General features: G+C 44.5%; 1 protein-coding gene across 2 annotated transcripts in view; it reads right to left on the bottom strand.

Moving 5' to 3' along the window:
• Positions 1-20,499, bottom strand: part of EYA2 (EYA transcriptional coactivator and phosphatase 2) — a 258,220-nt gene that overhangs the window by 83,851 nt on the left and 153,870 nt on the right. For both annotated transcript variants that reach the window (XM_003787676.1, XM_012803838.1), the window contains exons 6-8: positions 14,274-14,341; positions 13,365-13,542; positions 3,772-3,914 (exon numbers count right to left, since the gene is read on the bottom strand). In XM_003787676.1, coding sequence (XP_003787724.1) covers positions 3,772-3,914; positions 13,365-13,542; positions 14,274-14,341 — 389 coding nt within the window. The remainder of the gene's footprint in view (positions 1-3,771; positions 3,915-13,364; positions 13,543-14,273; positions 14,342-20,499) is intronic.

Raw genomic sequence — 20,499 nt, 5'->3', positions numbered from 1 at the left:
TGGAAAATGTCTCTGCACCCCCCGCCCTCTCCCAACAAGAGCAGAAACCATGTTAGGAGACTGGATGATGTGGCGGTGGAGTGGGATATTAAGGCACGTGTTGCCCTTTGTGTTTTCTATAGCTCTGCAACTTCAAGCTGATAGAAAATCCTAGGACTATGGGAGGGTGGAGAGCCAGTGCAACCCAAAGGCAATTACTTTTCTTCCAGGCTTTTGCAAAGACCTAAACCCATTAAAGGAACTGTGCAAAGTCTCCTTGATTTGCAGGAGGGGTTTTAAGAATAATGGGAAAAACAAGGATGGAATCTTCTGCACTGAGAGCGGTCTTGTGAGCAGTGGGAACACTTGCTCTGTGGCAGGGCTCTGGGTGGGTCAAGGCTGCCAGCAGACCTCAGGGGTTGACCTTGTGTGGGGCACAAGCATGATGTCCACATTATTATTATCACTGGAGACAAGATTTCGCTCTGTCACCCAGTCTGTAGTGTGGTGGTACAGTGATCGTGCACTTGAACTTCTGGGCTCAAGAGATTCTCCTGCCTCAGCCTCCCAAGTAGCTGGGACTACAGGTGGCTGCCATAACACCCAGCTAATTTTTCTTATTTTTTCAGACCTGAGGTCTGGGTATTTTGCTCAGGCTGGTTTTGAACTCTTGGCCTCAAGTCATCTTCCTGCCTTGGCCTCCCTAGTTGATGGGATTATAGGCTGAGCCACCATGGCTGGCATAATATGTATTTAACACCTTCAAAACTGACACCAGCCATAAACAACTGCTATAGCTGAACTAGTGAGTAGTGGCTAAATGTCAAATGCCCTGGCATTTACGTTTGTTGTGTGGGCTCCTGGCATCCATCCCCAGGTCTTCTGGTAAGAGCATCCTGGCTTTCTTTCCTCTTGTATGCTGTCTTGGTGGGCTGTCAGGTATGGGCCGAGCACAAGAACCAACCCAGGCCAATGGGAAGCCGTCTCCTTAGATAACACTGGGTGAAGTGTCATTAGCATCTAAAATGGTAGGCTCTCCGGCAGGGGCCAGCACCTCGAAGGTTCCCTAGCTTTCTCAGCACTGCCTTTGCTACTGTCCTTCTAAACTCAGTTTTAGGCCAGATGTGGTGGCTCACGCCTATAATTCGTAGAGGTGAGTGGATTGCTTGAGCTCAGAAGTTTGAGACCAGCCTGAGCAAGAGTGAGATCCATCTCTACTAGAAATAGAAAAACTAAACAGGTGTAGTGGTACATGTCTGTAGTCTCAGCTACTCAGGAGGTTGAGGCAAGAAGATTGTGCAAACTCAAGGCTTTGAGGTTGCTGTGAGTTATGATGCCACAGCACTCTACCCAGGGTGACAGAGTGAGACTCAGTTTTCTGGCTTCTTCTCACTGTTATTCTCTCCCAGTAATGTAAATTCCTTTTCCCTGCAGTGTGTAACTAGATTTGGTTTCTGTTGCTTGCAACCAAAGGAACATAGCTTCAAGGTTCTCAGTCTCAACAAGGACTCATTTTCATGTACAAAGTACAGCACGGAAACCCCAGTGAGTGGCTGGACTTTCACTGACCGCTGCAGGCTTTGACCATGAGGAAGGCAGCAGTAGACCTGCCCAGTAGGTCATGATGGGGAGCAGAGCCTCTCCCGCCTTCTGAGACCCCTGGATTCTCATACAATCCTGGGAAGTTAGAGTCCCTGATAATGAGATAAAATGTCTAACCATTCTGGTGCAACGAGGACTCAAGAGTTAAAGTTACATTGATTTTCTAGGAAATCATAAAGACGGTATTTATTAGCCCATCTGAGTTTCTGGCTGAGTGCAGAAGCTGCTACATACAGGGCACAGGATTCTGAATGAGGTGGGATGATAAGCATTTGAGTGGCCCCACACTGACCTAGGCTTTGCCAGAACTCCCCATGTATGTAGTTACCAGCAGCACACTCAAGCCCACAGATAACTGCCTTTTGCAAATTCCTTCAAACCAGTGAATTTGCCCATTTTTTCCCCAATAGATGACAGTAGCTTTCTTTCTTTCTTTTTTTTTTTTTTTGACATTCATTTTGCCTGTGACTCCACGAGTCCCCTCCTCCATGCATTTTGGTTTTTGGGACAATGTCAGTGCCTGACCAACAATCTTACATGTAGCACTTGCTTTATGATAATAAAGATTGGAGAGGAGCAAGTCCAGAGACGTAATATACAACAGGAGGACTAAAGTGAATAAAGTTGTATTGTATTCCAGATTTTTGTTAAGTAGATTTTAGCTGCTCTTGTCACACAAAATGAATGAAATGGCAGACATGTTAATCCACTTCATGACTGTAATTATTTTACTAGCTATGTGTGTCCCGTACCGACATGAAAACCTCAAATAGACACAATGAAAAGAAAAAGACTAGAGGCGGCGCCTGTGGCTCAGTGGATAGGGCGCTGGCCCCATATACTGAGGGTGGTTGGTTCAAACCCGGCCCCGGTCAAACTGCAACAACAACAACAAAAATAGTCGGGCATTGTGGTGGGCGCCTGTAGTCCCAGCTGCTTGGGAGGCTGAGGCAAGAGAATCGCCTAAGCCTAGGAGATGGAGGTTGCTGTGAGCTGTGATGCCACAGCATTCTACTGAGGGTGATAAAGTGAGACTCTGTCTCTAAAAAAAAAAGGAAAAGACTGGAGCATCCTTTAGACCGCTAGTTTTCTGCCTGGGCTGCATATCAGGATTGCCCAGGGAGCTTTACAATACCGATGGTTGGGTCCCACCTTCAGGGAATCTGGTTTACTTCTGGGGTGCATCTTGAGAATGAAGGTTCTCAAAGTTCCCCCAGTGACTGTAATGTGCAATCCAGATTAAGAACCATCGAGAAAGGCAGAGTCATAGAAATTAGATGCAAACTTATGTCAGCCTGCATCCAGGTAGATACACATCTAAGCCATATTATAGTCACCAGGGGGAGCTTCTAAAACTACCCTTCACCAGGTCTTCAGGCAAGTCTCTTCATCTGGTTTGGGATAGGGGCTGGGGATCTGGTTTTTAAAAGATACCCCAGGGGCCCAGTGTGGCGGCACATGCCTATAATCCTAGCACTCTGGGAGGCAGAAGCAGGTAGATTGCTTGTGCTCAAGAGTTCGAGACCAGTCTGAACCAGAGCAAGACCCTGTCTCTACTAAAAATAGAAAAAAATAGCCAGGGGCAGTGGTGGCCGCCTGTTGTCCCAGTGACTCAGGAGGCTGAGGCAAGAGGATCTCTTGACTTCAAAAGTTTGAGGTTGCTGTGGGCTACGATGATGTGATGGTACTCTACCCAGGGTGACAGAGTGAGACTCTGTCTTAAAAAAACATCCCAGATGATTTTGATACACAGCCAGGGTAGCCCTCGGCTCCAGCTGGAGGGCCCACTGCCCACTTTACCAGGGGCTCTCAGAATGTGGTCCCCAACCACAGCATCATCTGGGGACTTGTTAGAAATGCAAATTCTCAGACCCTGCACCACATCTACAGAATTGGAAACCCTGGGACTGGGGCCCAGCAATCTGTGTTTTCAAAAGCCCTACCAGGGGACTAGAGGTCTGCTTAAGTTTGAGAACCACGTTCCGTACTCGCTCTGGGGTCCTCAGTGTGGCCAGCTGGATTCTTCCCACATCTACCTTGCAATGATCTCCGCTCTATGCCTGCGTTTTGTGAACACACGGGGCAGTTCTCCCTTACGTACTTGGAGAAAACTCTGTCCCCACTCTTGTTTGGGCCACAGACGGAGGTTACATTTCATTCACCAAGTCACATGCAAACCCTGTGGATTACCTCAATCTCACTGTCCCCCGCTGGGGAGGGGTCACTGCTCCTCTTAGACCGGCCTCGCAGCTTCCCGTCGGAGGCCCGATGTGGCCTGTCTGTGTCTCCCTCTTTTGCTGGTGTGGAAGGTCCGTTGTGTGCATTGTATTCACCTGGGGGAGGGAAAGGAATGGGGGACAATTCAGACACTTTACTGGGCATCTCCTCCCAGGAAATCCATCTGGATTTCCATCTGGCACCATCTAACTCCAAAGTGGTAGGTCCCAAAGGCGGTAATCATGTGTCATGGAAGCTACTTTTGGAGACCCCTTAAACTCCCATTCATGACAATCCTTGTTTCTACCCCTCCAGTGGCTATGTGGCCAGCAGGCACCGACCCAGGCTGGGGTGTGTCTAGTTCTCACAGTACTTCCACTCTAGTGAGAGGAGAGGGACTTAGACAAATGAACAGGTAAACCTGCCTTGTGGCAGGTGGGGCACGTGTACAGAGCAGTAATAAATCAGGGTGAGGCTACATTCATTTATGTGGGGCTCGTCAGGGAGGGCCTCATGGATGAGGGGACAGCTGAGCCTGAGGACATGAGGGAGAGGCCACTGGGGCTATAATGACAGCGTTCCCTGCTCCCTATCACAAAGCCTGGGTGTCCCCAGACTAAGGGAAGGGAGACAAAATGTATTCACATGAGCTGGGCAGCAAATTCTCCTACCTTTTAAGAGTCCCCCAGTCCCTTTCCAGAGGGAAACGAGGCTTGGGCAGACTCTCTGTGTTCCTGTCCTACTGGACTCCCTGTTGTCTATTAAAAGCAAGTCTTTTCAGCTTTACCAGTTGAGAGTTTTGTTAGTTTGAGTATTAAATGAGATCATATTTGTAAAAGCATCTAGCAAGTATTAAATGAGATCATATTTGTAAAAGCATCTAGTGCAGCTGGCAATCAGGCAATGCATATCGAGTTCTGGTTTGACAAGATCCACAGACACAGGCGGGTCCGTGAGAAGGTGCAGGGCAGGCCAGGGGCACCTGCTGCTTCTCATCAGGGAGGCATTCCTGGGCCCCTGCAGAGGCTGCTGCTCTTGCTCTGGGGCAACTGTCTAATGGGCCCAAACAAGTGGAGCAGCTAGCTCTCCGTTCTCTGCCCAAAGCCAGTGTCTGTGTTGTGTTGTTTAAGCACAGAAAGTTGTAAATGCCTGGCTTTTTATGACGCTTCATCTTTGTTTCCTGGGGAGCTCAGGTTTAGCCAGGTGACTTAACTTGCCCATTGTTACTCTGCAAATTAGCGGCAGAGCCAGAACTAAAAGGTGGGCCTGTCCTTGTCACTAGAGAGTGACAGAATTGTCAACCAGCCTGGAACCTGAGAGGACATCCTGCCCCTCTTTCCTACCTTACAGTTACTTGTGTTAGCCCCCAAATGTATCCTGAGGACTCCATCTCTCCTTCTATAATCGCCAGTCCTTGAATCATCAGAGGGAAATGCCTTTGTCTAAAAATACTTGGCAGTGGACTAGGTTTTTTTCCCACCCTGGAAGGACTATTTCCCTCCAAAACCCAAAGGGCTAAACTTTGTTTATTTAATATTTCTAGAACTTCTTAGCAGACAAAGGTTATAATAAGAAAAGATGTGATTTTGCCTTGTCAGGAGGGCTGGGTGTTCTCCAACTCTCCAAGATTTTCAGGATACAGCGTTAGAGATTTCCAAACACTGAGCTAGCAAGGGCTTTCTTCTGGAGAAAGAATTTCTTCTAAATTCACAGATGCTGAAGAGCGATGTAAATAAGATCCATCCTGATTCACTTGGTAGTTTAAGACTACTGGGGCTTAGAAAATATTTGTTGGTCTCATTAAGATTCAGGCAAATATTTTTAAAAAAGAAGGGTAAATGCCAGCTACTTAAGAAAGGTCTAAAACTAAGGTGTGTGTGAAACCAATTTAGTAGGGGGGGTATCAAAAAAATGCAATCAAAAGAAAAAAGCAACTTTTAACTTAAGCTTGTACCTTCTTGAGAATAAAGAGTTACACTGCCATTTGTTTATCCAGTCACTTGTGGACGGACACTGGATTCATTCTTGGTTTTGGATGGATGCTACAATGAATCTTCACACATCAGTCTTCACATAAATGAATGTTTTTGTTGTTATTTTTTTTTTTTTTTGATGAGTGTGATTGCTGGGTCATATGGGGAGTAATATTTAACTTTTTAAGAAACTGGTGAATTGTTTTCCAAAATGGTTGTACCATTTCACATTCCTAAGCAGCGTAGGAGAGAAGTTTATTTCTCACAGTTCTGGAGGCTGGGAAGTCCAAGATCAAGATGCTGGTTGATTTGATTCCTAGTGAGGGCTCTTCCTGGCTTGCAGAGGGATGCTTTCTTGTCGTATCCTCATGTAGCAGAGAAAGAGATTTCTTTTGTTTTGTTTTCTGTGTTTCCAATAAGGGCATTCATTCCATTCCTAAGGCCTTCACTTTTATGACCTAATGACCTCCCAAACTCCACATACTACTGTGTTTCCCTGAAAATAAGACCTACCCCCCAAAATAAGCCCTAGCAGGATTTCTATGCATTTGTTAAATATAAGCCCTACTCCGCTAATAAGCCCTAGTGATGGGTGTGACTATGCAGATACGCCATGCATATCGGCTAGGAGACATCCCCTGAAAATAAGCCCTAATGTGTCTTCTTGAGAAAAAACAAATATAAGACAGTGTCTTATTTTTGGGGAAACACGGTATCTCATTGGCCATTAGGGATTCAACATATGGACGTTAGGGGAGATACATTCAGTCTACTGTGTATCACTTGTCCTTTTCTGATAAAGGAAGTTCCTGTCTATCTTCTCTTACTTTGGTGTTTTGGGAATAGATTTGGACTTTGAGAAATGTTTTTTTTCCCTCCATTTATTGAGATGATATCGCCCCCTAGTCTGTAGATATGGCACGTTTTATATATATATATATATATTATATATGTATATTTTTTAGAGATAGAGTCTCACTTTATAGCCCTCAGTAGAGTGCTGTGATGTCACAGCTCACAGCAACCTCCAACTCCTGGGCTTAGGTGATTCTCTTGCCTCAGCCTCCCAAGTAGCTGGGACTACAGGCGCCCACCACAATGCCTGGCTATTTTCTGTTGCAGTTTGGCTGGGGCTGGGATTGAACCCACCACCCTTGGTATATGGGGCCAGTGCCCCACCCACTGAGCCAAAGGCATTGCCCATGGCACATTATATTGATTGACTTTCAAATTTTAAACTAAGCTTGCATCTCTGAGATAACCTCTACTTGATCATTGATATATTATCCCTTCAAAATATATTGTTTGACTTCATATGCAAACATCCTGTCTCAAATTTTTCTATGTTTGGCATCAGAGTAATGCTAATATTCCTTCCTCCTTAATTTTCTTGAAGAGTTGGTATTTCTTACTTAAATATTTGGTAGAATTAATCAACAAAGCCATCTGGGTCTGACATTTTCTTTGTGAGAAGGTTTTTTTTTTTTTTTTTTAACAAAAATTCAATTTATTTAAGAGATAGAGACCCACTTAGGTTATCTAGTTCTTCTTGAATGAGCTTTAGTAGTTTTTGTCCTACAAAGAATTTGTCCATTTCATGTTAAGTTGTCAAACTTATAGGCATGACATTCACAAAATTGCATTATTATCCTTGTAAGATCTGCAATGATGTCACCTTGGTAATTTTATTGTTGATGTTATCTTTCTTTTTTCCTCTTTTGTCAGTCCATCTAGAGTTTTATCAATTTTATTTTATTTTATGTTTTATTATGGGGGTCCCAAACCATCTTTTAAAAAATGAATAAAGAGAGGTATAAGGTAATACTGCGTCTAAAATACTTTCTTCCATATGTATGTCTTTTTTTTGAGACAGAGTCTCAAGCTGTCACCCTGGGTAGAGTGCTGTGGCCTCATAGCTCACAGCAACCTCAAACTCTTGGGCTTAAGCAATTCTCTTGCCTTAGCTTCCCAAGTAGCTGGGACTACAGGTGCCCGCCACAACGCCTGGCTATTTTTTGGTTGTAGTTGTCATTGTTGCTCAGTAGACCAGGGTTGGGTTCAAACCCAACACCCTAGGTGTATGTGGCCAGTGTCCTTGCTGAATGAGCTATAGGCACTACCACCATATGTATGTCTTTTTTTTTTAAATTATTTTTTATTAAACCATAACTTTGTACATTGATGCATTTATGGGGTTCAAGGTACTGCTTCGATATACAATGTGAAATGTTTACATTGAACTAAGTAACACATCCATCACAATTATACTCATTTCTTAATAGTTTTGAAATGTACCATTGTATCATGCACATTAGGTGAGGTCCCCCCAAATATCTTCCCTCCTCCCATATTCCCCTGCTCCTCCTCTCTCTCTGCTTTTCCCATCTACTTTCTGGACTATAGTTATGTTTTGCCATTCATATGAGTGTGTAGGTGATTGTATATTGATTTCATAGTAGTATTGAGTACATTGGATACTTTTCTTTCCATTCTTGAGATACTTTACTAAGAAGAATATGTTCCAGCTCCATCCAGGTAAACATAAAAGATGTGACGTCTCCATCTTTTTTTTATGGCTGCATAGTATTCCATGGTGTACATATACCACAATTGGTGTACATATACCACAATTTGCTAATCCATTCATGGATTGATGGGCACTTGGGCTGTTTCTATGTCTTGGCTATTATGAATTGGGTGGCCATATGTATGTCTTTATGAAACCTTGAGTAAAGATAGTAAAGGGAAGTCTTGAAATTTCATTCCCTCTGAGTAAGACAGATTTTTACTGTTAAACAAGGAATGACATATTAAGTGATATATTAATGGCTTGACAAGTCTTAATGGTCAGCATCTTCTAGTAGCCCATTTCAAGACAACCTTAACCAATCTATGGATAGAGTGCTTTTATTAAATGCCTAGCACCGGGCTACCATTTCCCACCTGATCATTTGCTTGAGGATGATGCAGTGGTAATATATGAGTAGTTGAGGTTGGCCAGGTGGCCGTCCCACCAGGCCCTCCTTTGTGGTCTCTCAGCATTAGGATCTCATGGCAGGCAAATCTGGGCACAGATTCCAGCAAACACTTCCATACTGCAAGAAATAGCTTTTATTGTCACTGATTTTTCTTTATTGTTTTTCTGTCTCTGATTTCACGGATTTCGATTCTGATCTTTTACTTTCTTTCTTCTGCTCGCTTGGGCTTAATGTATCCTTTTTCCTAGTTTCTTAAGGTAGATGGTCAGGTCTCTAGTTTGTAATCTTTCCTCTTTTCTGGTACAGGAACTAAGAGCTATCCAGTTCCTTTTAAGAACTACCTTAATGACATTCCATACATTTTGATATGTTTTGTTTTCATTTTCATTCTGTTCAAAGAACTTTTTAATTTCCCTTTGATTTCTTCTTTCACCTGTGGGTTATTTAGAAGTATGTTGTTTAGCTTCTAGATATTTGAGAAGATTTTTCTAGAAATCTTTCCGTTATTTACTTCTAACTCAATTCCACTTTTGTGGAAGAGAACATACTTTGTATGTATGCCTTGATTCTCCTAAATGTGCTAACATTTGTTTTATGGCCCATAATATATTCGTCGTAGTAAATTTTCCACGTGCATTTGAAAAGAATGCGTATTTGCTCTTGTTGGGTGGAGTGTCCCATAGGTTGTGTGTTACACAGCCTTTTCTTTTCATTCCAGATCTCCAGTTTTCCTTTCCAGACAAAATGGCCATGAATGGTTACTGTTGCCTTCTTCCAGAAATTTCCTATGCCAATATGGGTATTAATCTACACTTTTTACTTTTAAAAAAGATGTACACGCACACGATACGTGTAATTCTACCTCTTGCTTTTGTTCGCCTACCACAATTGCTCAAAGAGAGACTCACGTTAGCACAGATGTGTCAACCTTACTCTTTCTAGCAGGTATATAGAGGGGCCGCACCACGACTTATTCAATCTGTTCTTTGGTAATGGACGTCCAAGTTGCTTCCATTTTTTTTGCACGATGATCCTTCACTAAATATATTTTTTACGTAAATCTTTGTAGCCAGATAGGAGCTTATCTTTAGGATAAATTCTTAAATCTAGAAGAGTTGGGTTAGAGGGCACGTGCATTTTCAATGGTTAGATGTTGCCACATCATCTGGAAGAGACTTCCAAGCTTCTTCTTGAGAGATTAAAACAAATTCTTCTTTTGGCTGTGGGAGATGATCTTAGGAGTTTAAAAAGATCCTTCAACTTCCTTTTAGAGAATTTGTGTCATCCTTAAAAATTGAAAAAGAGGCTCGGTGCTCGTAGTTCAGTGGTTAGGGTGCTGGCTACATACACCAAGGCAGGTGGGTTCGAACCCGGCCTGGGCCTGCTAAACAGTGACAACTGCAACAAAAAAATAGCTGGGCATTGTGGCAGGGGCCTGTATTCCCAGCTACTTGGGAGGTTGAGGCAAGAGAATTGCTTAAGCCCAAGAGATGGAGGTGGCTGTGAGCTGTGACGCTATAGCACTCTATCGAGGGCCACATAGTGAGACTCTGTCTCAAAAAAAAAAAAAATAAAATAAAAAAAAAGAAATGCTTAAGCAACCACATGCTGATTTGGTTTTTTTCTCTTGGGTAATGTCAGATGTTCAGATATTTCCCACTCCATCAGCAAATTGCCCGGCAATCATCTGCAAATCCTTGGCACTTCGTATAAATGTTAAAGCATGTTAGCGCAGAGTGTCCCGTGGTGGGGAGGGGGCTGGGAGTGGTGAGGAGCATCAGAATACTGTATCCAGGCAATGCAAAGAGTGAGCAGGGGCTGGCAGTAATATATACACACCTCTTGAACCTCTGGAGGTTGAAACCAACCACTCAAGGATATCCTGGATAATTTCAAAAGTAGAGTTTTTATGGGGAATTTTTAAAGAGTGTATGAGTGTGTGTGTGTGCACGGGTACATGTGCACACGGGTCTGCTTTCGTGCCCTTCCTTTATAATACAAACTGAGGAAAAGGGAAAAAAGAACTCGGTTATAGCTGACAATTATTTAAGTCATTAGATTTTATGTGAACCTGTTAGACACACAGTAAAAACTATCTCAATCATTTATTGTTGAACCTTAGAACAAGGGGTAAATGAAGAACAGAAGGAAACAGTAAAAAAAAAAATATTCAAAGAGACACAATGAGTCTTTATAGTCACTCCTGATGGGGAATAAAGATGACCTTCCCGCAGAGCCCAAATTCTTAGAAAGGAAGTTTTTGGTTTACCATTCAGTTCACTATTGAATTATAGGTGGATAGTGGGATCTAATTGAAGATTTCCTGCTTGTATTTTCTCTCTGCCCTAATTCCTCACCAGTTTTTTTTTTTCTTTTGTTGACACCAGTTTGGAGGGGCCGCTTTCTGAAAAGCAGGATGGCTGAAGCTAATTCAAGATTATGCCAAAAAATAAAAAAAGTCTGCTAACCTTCCAACTCTTCAAAGAAAGCAATTTTGGAAAGTGTTAAATAGACACTACCCATTCATTAAATACTCTAAGATGAGAAGACAGTGACCCAAATTAATGCTCAGGCTGTAAACCTTACACGTGCTTGGCCCTTTGTCTACATTTGTCATCAAATCAAGGATAAATCACACCTTACCCCATGGGAAATACAAGGGTTAAAACCAATAGCTGCACCAAGAATCCTCAGGAACAAAAGAAGTGGGTGTTCCCTATTGTTTTTTCAATCAGCCAATTAATATTTATTAATGAATGTCTACACACCAGCACCCTAGCTTAGCTTCCACAAAGCCCTAGAACATCAGTAGGTTTCAGAAAAGAAGAAAAAGAACAAAACTCAATGATAGTTTAGACATTCTAATGTTTTGCTGCTCTGTTATTTGAGGTTGGTAAGCCTGAACCACATCATAAAAGAGAAGACAGATGCACAGCAGAGTTGTGGAATGAATGGACGAATCCACAGGCTGCTGAGTTATTTGCACAGGGATGTACCGGGTTCTGTGACCACAAAGGGGCTAGGATGTTGCTCATAGTCTAGGTGGGATCCATATCTAGGCTGTGGACGTCTGTTGTTTTTGCTCATCCAGGGTTTCTATTGTCTTCTGGTTCCAGTGCTCTGGGTTTCTATGGGAAACCACCTCTCCTTCATTCTCAGTCCATGTGTTTGAGGTGAGGTTGACCCCAACTTTAGCTCTAGCTGTGGGAGGAGACTCACATGGGCTGCCCATCCCGGCATCCCATCCCATTGGCTATAGAGATTGAGCATGCGACCTAAGCGGGGCCAATGGGAAATACAAGAGTTAAAACCAAAAGTCTCAGCTTTACTCTGGACTTTTACTGGAACTATTAGAAAAGAGGAACTCTGTTTGCTGGGGTGGAGCAGCAGGCAGGACTGGCAATTGTTTTCTCCAGCATAGGGGAAGAGCCTGCTTGAGGATGAAGTGAATCCAGAAAACTGCAGAGCCATGAGGAGGAGAGAGACTAAGTCCCAGCATTATATTGGAATCCCTAAACCCGGCCCTAAACCTTTGTCCCTTTTGTTTACACATGCCTAAAAATATCCCCCCCCTTTTTTTTACTTAAATGAATTTGAATTGGATTTTCTATCTTTTGAAGCCCAAAAGTTATAACTGAGACAAAGCTTTCCTAAAACTGTTGTGTCATTAAAAATGAACACGCTAAAGACTTTTCGAAGGATTCTATAATACTTGAGAACCCCAAGTCATTACATTTGAACACCTGTTAGAAATATTTGAAGGCCTGGGCCCTTCTGTTCTCCAGTGGGGTTTTGACGACATTCTTGGCCACATACAGTCAGGGGTCAGCAGAAGGAGTCCGACAGACCTGGGATTGGAATCCCAGTTCCACCCACTTACTAGTAAGTTCCTTATCACTCTGATCGTCATTGTTTTTATTTGGAAAAGGGGGAGGGTGATATAAGATCTGTTTTGCGAGGATTCTGGCTTTCCTTAGCACAGTTCGTCACGGAGCGTTTGTGTGATTATCTGGTTAATGTCTGCAAAGATCAAGTCTATACTGCATGCTATTTCCCACACTTAACGGAGTGCCTAGAATACAGTAGGTGCTTAATAAACACTTGCTGAATGTATATGTGGTTAGAGAAGACACACAGGTAAGTGCTTGGTACATAACAGATGGGCAATAAACATTAGTTTCCCTTCCTTTCAGACCAGGGCTCACAAACTCTACGTCCTACATGGGCCAGGCAGATAATGACCTTGGGTTAAGCTGGCTAGATGTGGAATCGTATGCCTTTCAGAAACAGGCAGTCACACTTTCAACTCAGCAGTGTTCCTCAGTAATGTGGCTAAGGTGGCCAGATCTTTCAAGGCAGGCCAGAAGTTAAAACTTCTTTAGGTAAAATTTTCTGACTTTTAAACACAAATGAAATTAAACACACACACACACACACACACGAAATTAAACACACACACACACACACACATAAAGACCAAGAAAACATGCCTAAGAGATGGGGTTTGCCCTTGGGCCACCCATTCATTACAATTGGGACCTATGTCCAGGTCCGTCCTTCATATAAGCATTGAGAACACAGCTGTGAATGACCACACGATGGTGGCTGAACATACCGGCCAGCGACTCAGAGCTCTGGCTGGGGACGTTGTGAGGTGCCTCCTGGAGGACATAGGTGGACGTGGAGAGGGGTGAAGGGCAGATGCTGCTGGCCGGGACGTACGGTGGGTTGTAGGATGAGCTGTAATACTGGGAATACTGGCTCTGGGGGAAGCCGGGGTAGGAAGGGTAGTCCTGGGGGGAGAGAGAACAAGCCAAGGACACGAGTAAGGAATCTTCCTGGGCATGACCTTTCCTTCAGGCTCAGACCCAGGGATACAGATAACTGGCACCTGGAGGTCAGCAGGCGACCCTGAGGGATACAGGTGTGGCCCTGACAGCCCCTGCCTTGGCCACTGTTATGTACCCTGGGATAGTTTCATTCTAACAATAGACTGAAAGCACATTAACCTTCTATTCTGGAATAATCGGAGGCTGATGGCAGAGGAATACAAATAGTGCCCAGAGTTCCTGCAGACCCTCAGTGCGCTCATTCTGGCTTTGCTCTCTAAGTGAAACCAACAGAATCACAATATTAGGCAGCATTCATCTTCATAGAGATGACTTAGTTCAGTTTCACAAGCATTGATAAAGCCCCTACTGTGTGTAGCTCTCAATACTGGGGACGCAGAGGGGAGCAAGATGTATTGTCACCCTAGAGAAGTCCATGGTCTGGCAAAAGAACGTGCACATTGGCGTTCATATATGCCAAATTGAACAGTCAATGGGTAGCTTGGGCTCATGGCAATACCAAACATAGTTGTATATCGCCATGACATTTTGGAAATCTCCTATGCTACACTCATCCAGTGGCCTTTTGTACAACCTGGCTCGTGGAATTTAGAGGCTGAGCTCTCTGGGTGCCTTGACCGGTGGGGAATATTTAAGGGAAAAACAGAAAAGAACTGGGAGAGAGCTAAGTTTACCTGGTGCACGCTCCCGAATCCAGCCGTGTTGGTCAGTCCATTTGCTCCTTGGTAGATCCCAGTAGTGCCTGCAGGAGGAACAGGGGTCTGGATGAAGATTCTCTCAGTCAGAGGAGAGCGTGGAGGAGACCAATACCTGGGCAAGGTGGGGTCTTTGAGGTCTGCCAGGCTGGGACAGAACCCGTGACCCTGTTGCCAAACCTCTCTGCACCTCCGTTTCCTTAATGGATGAAGCAAATAAATAACATCGTTTTCAAAGGGCTGTGGTGAGAAGTAAATGAGATACTGTGTACCACACACGTTCTGGTCCGTGCTAATTATATTCTGAAAAGAATAATTTATTTCTTCAAAAATTGTGAACTGCACATACGATGGTAAATGTTTAACTGGAAGTTAACGGTCCAGTGGCATCAAGCACACTCACTGTCATGCAGCTGTCACCCCGGTCCTCTCCAGAACAGGACAGTTGGGTCTGTTTGTTTCAGTTTGCTGTCAAATTTTAGGAATTACTTTTTTGAATGTGTTTTATAATTACGTAAAGTATTTACACGTTTCCAAAGTCAATCTACCAAATAAGCTATATCCATGTCTTGGAGGGCGGCTCCAGGCTAGGGCTGGGGATGTGGGAGAGAAGGAAGTGTCTAGCAAGCTGCTTTCCCAGGGAGCCTGGGGCACAAGGAAGGCCCGTAATGCTGACTGTGCATGGATGGGGTCGGGGCAGGCTTCCTGGAGGAAGTTCCAACCTAACCCCCAAAGGATGAAAAAGAGCTGCCTGGGTGAAGAGAGCAAGAACCAGGTGGTCACCCCAAGTTCCTCTCCCCGATGGCCATTACAGGGCAGCTGGCCCAAGGCCCAGAAACCACAGAATGTGTCCACCCCAGCACATGCTGGGATCTCACTCTGTCCTCGATGGCCTGCCCAGACATGTTTAGCAGAAGGTCAAGCCAGCCTATTTCTGTCAAGGTTGTCTGTTTGGTTCTGGTTACCATGGTAACCCTACTTGCTGAGGCTTAGAAAGCCACTTATCTCCAAAAGGCTCCCAGATGCATCGTTTTATCTTTTGATTTCTCTTTTCTTCTGTGTCAACCTTCTGAATGATGACTCAGGGCAGGTTGGGAAACCAATAGGTCACAGTCTCGTCTCTTGGTATTCTTTCTCCAAAAGCATCTTTCTGTTTATTTTCATTTTGTGACCCAGGGTCATCCGAAGAATGGACAGCTGAACAAACTGCAGTGTGAGGGCAGCCACAGAAAGCCTGCAGTGAGACATCTGTCCTGTGCCAGAGAGGAACCGGGAAGGGCGGACACGTGGCCTAAAAGCTTTGTGCCGCAGTATGTGGTCTCTGGGGGGCTTTCACAAGTAGACCCACCTTGGTGCTGGCATGTTAAGCTCTCACCTTATGCCTGCCTCTGGCTGGTGCAATGCCCAGTGAAGGCCAGGGTGAGAGGGAGGCAAGGCTGAGATAAAAAAAAGTCCTGGTTTGGCACCTGTGGCTCAAGTGGCTAAGGCGCCAGCCACATACACCTAAGGTGGCGGGTTCAAATCCAGCCTGGGCCCGCCAAACAACAATGACGGCTGCAACCAAAAAATGGCCAGGCATTGTGGTGGGTGCCTGTTGTCCCAGCTACTTGGGAGGTGGAGGCAGGAGACTCGCTTGAGCCCAGGAGTTGGAGGTTGCTGTGAGCCATGATGCTACAGCACTCTACCCAGGGGGACAGCTTGAGGCTCTGTCTCAAAAAAAAAGAAAAAGTCCTGTCTCAAGTAGCAGGTCCTGCTAGGGCCCCCCCCATATTCATTTGCTTCTTCTTTCTCACATTAATAGAATCTCTGCTCGTAAGTTGGGCACGTGGCTCATTAGAATGAACTCTCTAATTCCCAGCATCCCATGTGGCCAGGTGTGGCCACATAAAGAATTCTAGACAAAGGGGATGGGAGTAAATTAATGTGAGCAACTTCCTGGCTATGCCCTTGAAGGGCACAACGGGTCTTCGCTTTCCCTGGGGAATAGGTGGGTGGCACGACTGAGCCGTAAGACATAGGATCTTGAACCCCTGTTATGTTTGCAGGCCAGAACTGCACATCAGGGAGGACTTTCAGGTGAGAAAGAAACATCCTACTTTCTTGTTGAAGACATTGCTATTTTGAGTTTCCATTGTAGCAGAGAAATGCTGCCCTTTTTTGTTTGATTGGTTTTCTTGGGTTTAAGTAGAAGTAGACTCTTGATGCCTGACTCAGTAAAACCATTAGTAAGGGGCTACTGACTCATTCATTTATTCATTCACTTGCTCATTTATTCAACAATTCATTTCCTAGTGACCTACCAAATATCACCACGTGGCAGGTATTGTTCTAGATACAGCAGGCAAGGAAGAGGTTGATGTTGATATTCAGGGAGGAGAGACAGACAACGGTCAAGTGAACAGATACAGATAATTCCAGAAAGACCTCCAGAATGCAGCGATGCGTTATCACAGCACCCCTGAAGTATAAGCTGCAGACTGGCACCAGACTGCATCAAGATCAATGCAGAACTCAAGAGCCAGCGAAGCCTCCAGAACAACTTACCACAATACTTTCACGTCTGCTAAATCTAAATAACAAAATAAATCAGGCTTGGAACTAATAAAAATTTCATTCTTGCATTTTATTGTCTTAGAATTTTTAAAAACTTAAGTTGTTTTAAAATTTCCTTGCTTCTCAACTTTTAAAAAATTTTTTATTATTGTCACTTTTTCCTAAGGATTGTTTTTAGATGTCTTTCCCTCATCAGCCCTCCTCCCATGAGATTTTAATATTGAAGATATTCTGTAGATCTGATTAGGTATATCGGTACTTTATACATAAAAAGAGCAGACGTTTTTGCCCCTTTCCCCCAACAGCCATGTTTTGACCTCTTGGGGCTGATATTAGGGTGACCAGACCCAGATGTCCCACTTTTGGCGGGACAGTCTCGATTTTCAACAATTTATGCCACGTCCCACGGCATTTTAAAAAAGTCCCGATTTTTGGAAAGAATGCACGAACAGGTGGGAGAACAGGAAGGGAATATACGGTTTTCGGCTGCCATGTGGCTATTTGGCCAGAATATGAGTTTTATATTATTTTTGTTAATTTTATAATGTTAAACTGCAATAATTACAAATAATTGTTGAGAAGTGATTATCGAGAACTGCTTATCAAAGTTTGCATTGTTGTCAGGCCCTGCCCTGCCCTGTCCCCGGCCCAGACCCCCCCCCCCCCCCCCGCCATGTTGTCCTGCTTTACAAATGTTAAAATCTGGTCACCCTAGATATTATCCCTATGCAGAATACATATTCTAGTGATCCATTTTTATTGCATTTCACACCAAATGAATGAGAAAGCCCTAGCCCTTCGCTGCAGTGTGAATGAGTGGCACTGGGTGACACCGTGCCCAGAGGCAGCCTTGGTACCAAGTAAAGAGGTTCCCTCACGTTGGATGCTGTGCTGAGGCTGCCAGAGGCAACTCGTGTGATGCTGTTTGTTTTCCCTCCAAGGCCAACATTACTACTCAGTTTACAGAAATCCAGTGTTGGAAAGGTCCGTGACAGCCCCAAGAGCATCTGAGCTGAAAACTGCTACTTCTTCACGCCTAGTGGGTGGGCCATGATAAAAAGAAAAGACGATAAGAAAGATAACAAGTGTTGGTGAAGATGTGGAGAAATGGGAACCTTCTAATAATACTGCTTAAGGGAATGTGAAACGGCGTGTGAAAGCTGCCGAAAATGGCTGATGACTTCCCAGAAAGTTACACGTCCAATTACAATCTGATCCAGCAACTGTACTTCTGAGCATATACCCAAGAGAGTTGAAACCAGGCACTTAGACAAACACTTGTACACCCATGTTCATAGCTGGAAACCACCCAAGTGGCCATGGACAGTTGGATGAATAAATAAAATGTAGTAATATCAGAACCATGGGCTATAATCCAGCCTTAAAAAGCAACGAAGTACTGATACTTGCTACGTGGACAACATGGATGAACTGGAAAACAGTCTGCTAAGTGAATGACCCAGGCACAAAAGGCCACACGCTTTAAGATTTCCCTTCATATGAAACAGCCAGAATAGACCAATCTATAGACACAAAAAGCAGGTTAGGTTTGCCAGGGGCTGGGAAAGGGGAATTGGGAGCAAGTTGAAAGGTTCCAGGGTTTCTTTTGGGGAGGATAAAAACGTTCTGGAATTAAAAGTGGTGGTTGTACAGCACTGTTAACACACTAAATGCCACTGGATTGTGCACTTTTAAATGGTTAATGGTTGATTTTACATTATGGGAATTTTACCCCAATTAAAAAACAAAAGAACTACAGTTCCTATGACCTACCTGTACTGTCCCCACCACCTGTCTCTCAGGCTCTTGGCAGAAGGAAGGGTAGGGAGAGGCCCAGAAAGACCAGGACCCTCCTTCCACACGCCTGGGCCTGCCACACCTTGCCGCCCGAGGGAAGAGAATATATCTGAGTTTTCATCTGATATGTGTTCCCCGCACTCCAGGGAACCCCTCAGCACTCACCCAGTGTTCCTTTCCCATCTATTTCTTCCCTACTCTTGGTAATACTATGACTAATTGTTAGTCAGCTGCTGAGATCCCTCCCACCCCTAGAAGGATCTTCTGAACAGAAGAAAGAGAAGCTATGACCAGCTCTGCCAGACAACATGAACCACTTCCTGAGATCACAAAACAGCTCTTGTGTGCGGGAGCTGCTTAGAATATCGGTGAGATTTTGATCCTTCAGAATGTGATCATTTCTAAATGATTCATCCTCTTTTATTACAGCTGCTAGGGGAGGGCTGGGGTCCCCCTTAGGGGACACACTATGTGTAAATTGGGAAGCCAATGTGTTTACTGTGCTGATAACCACGCAGCATCGCCCCTTTCTGTTTTCCCCTCAACTGGAGATAATTACATAAAAGAGCCGCCCTGCCTGTGATACTGGGGTGACCTCCCTGCAACCTCGGCCCCAGCTGCGCAATCAAAGAGGACGCTTTAGAATGGCTTGTCAAATTCCAGATCCAATTGTACATGGTGGATTAGACAATTAAAAAAATCCTATCTACATGGATATGTTTAATGGACAGATACTAAAGAAAGTGCGGAGGACCTTAGGCTCTCTGGAAATTTCTCCTTGACTTCTCTACGGAGAGGCACTGCCCTGGTGGGGGGCCGAGGTGGATGGTTTGATGTTATTCTTTCCTCCTCCACTAGGTGTTCCTCAGCACATCCTCACTCTAGAGAGGTGAGAGTGAGCCCAGGACTCGGGCAGGAAGGGACATAGGTCAGAGTGACATTTTGAGATGATGCCTTGAGACGCTCCCTCCCAGTCTGGCCCATCTTGGGTCAAGGCTCTTGAGCAAGGTGGGCAGAAGCAACAGCAGACATGAGTCATCCCAGCTCTTGTGTTCAAAGTCCTCCTTAGAGTATGGGAGGACACGATGTGTGGGCCAGTGTCTCTCAGTGCAGTGGTGAAGGACTTGTTGAATCTCCTGGCCTTTGGGGACTAAGAGTGTTTCACGGCACCAATATTCCATGTGATTCAACAATCCTCAAATGTTCTACACCCTGCGCAATGAGATGAGCCCATGACCACATGCTTGGATGTTGTGGCAACATCTAACTGCTGTAAGCATTTCTCCCCCTTACTCTCAGTTCCATATTTATGTTATCGAAGACTAGTAACTGGCCCCAGTTGGTAGACTGACTATGAATTATAGATTGTTGTAAGCAAAATGACTTGGTAGGAAATATAAAGATAGAAGAGATTTTCTTAAGGAGGTAATTCTCTTGGACTAGAGAAATGGGATAGGACAGGAGGGGAGGGAAGCGGGAGGGTTGGGAAGGAGTTGAGAGTGATCTGGGGGTCCTGGGACAGACAGCTCTATTGCCTGGACCCACACATGGCTCCTGGGAAAGCAGCAGGACCCCAGGTTGAGTGGCTTTGTATGAAGAGTGTGAGGTAGTCAGCATGCCAACCTTACAAGCCTGGCAAGTGATATCAGTGAGGGAAGAAGGCGGGGCAAGCACAGTGATAGATGGCATCAGTGTAGGGGAACAATAAGGGGTGGTGGAGACTGTGACAAATTGCAATGCACAGGCTCTAACTAAGGGGGCAGCAGTTTGTGACAGATACCGCCCCCCACCTTCCAATAGTCATGCCTGATTTCTTGCTCTATTGCTAGCTGCTTTCTTTGAAGGCTCATAAAGA

Source organism: Otolemur garnettii, unplaced genomic scaffold (genome assembly GCF_000181295.1).
Source record: "Otolemur garnettii isolate 467f Iridium unplaced genomic scaffold, OtoGar3 scaffold00023, whole genome shotgun sequence".
Classification (NCBI taxonomy): domain Eukaryota; kingdom Metazoa; phylum Chordata; class Mammalia; order Primates; family Galagidae; genus Otolemur; species Otolemur garnettii.
The sequence above is the reverse complement of the archived record's forward strand: the minus strand, read 5'-3'. Positions and strand labels throughout refer to the sequence as shown.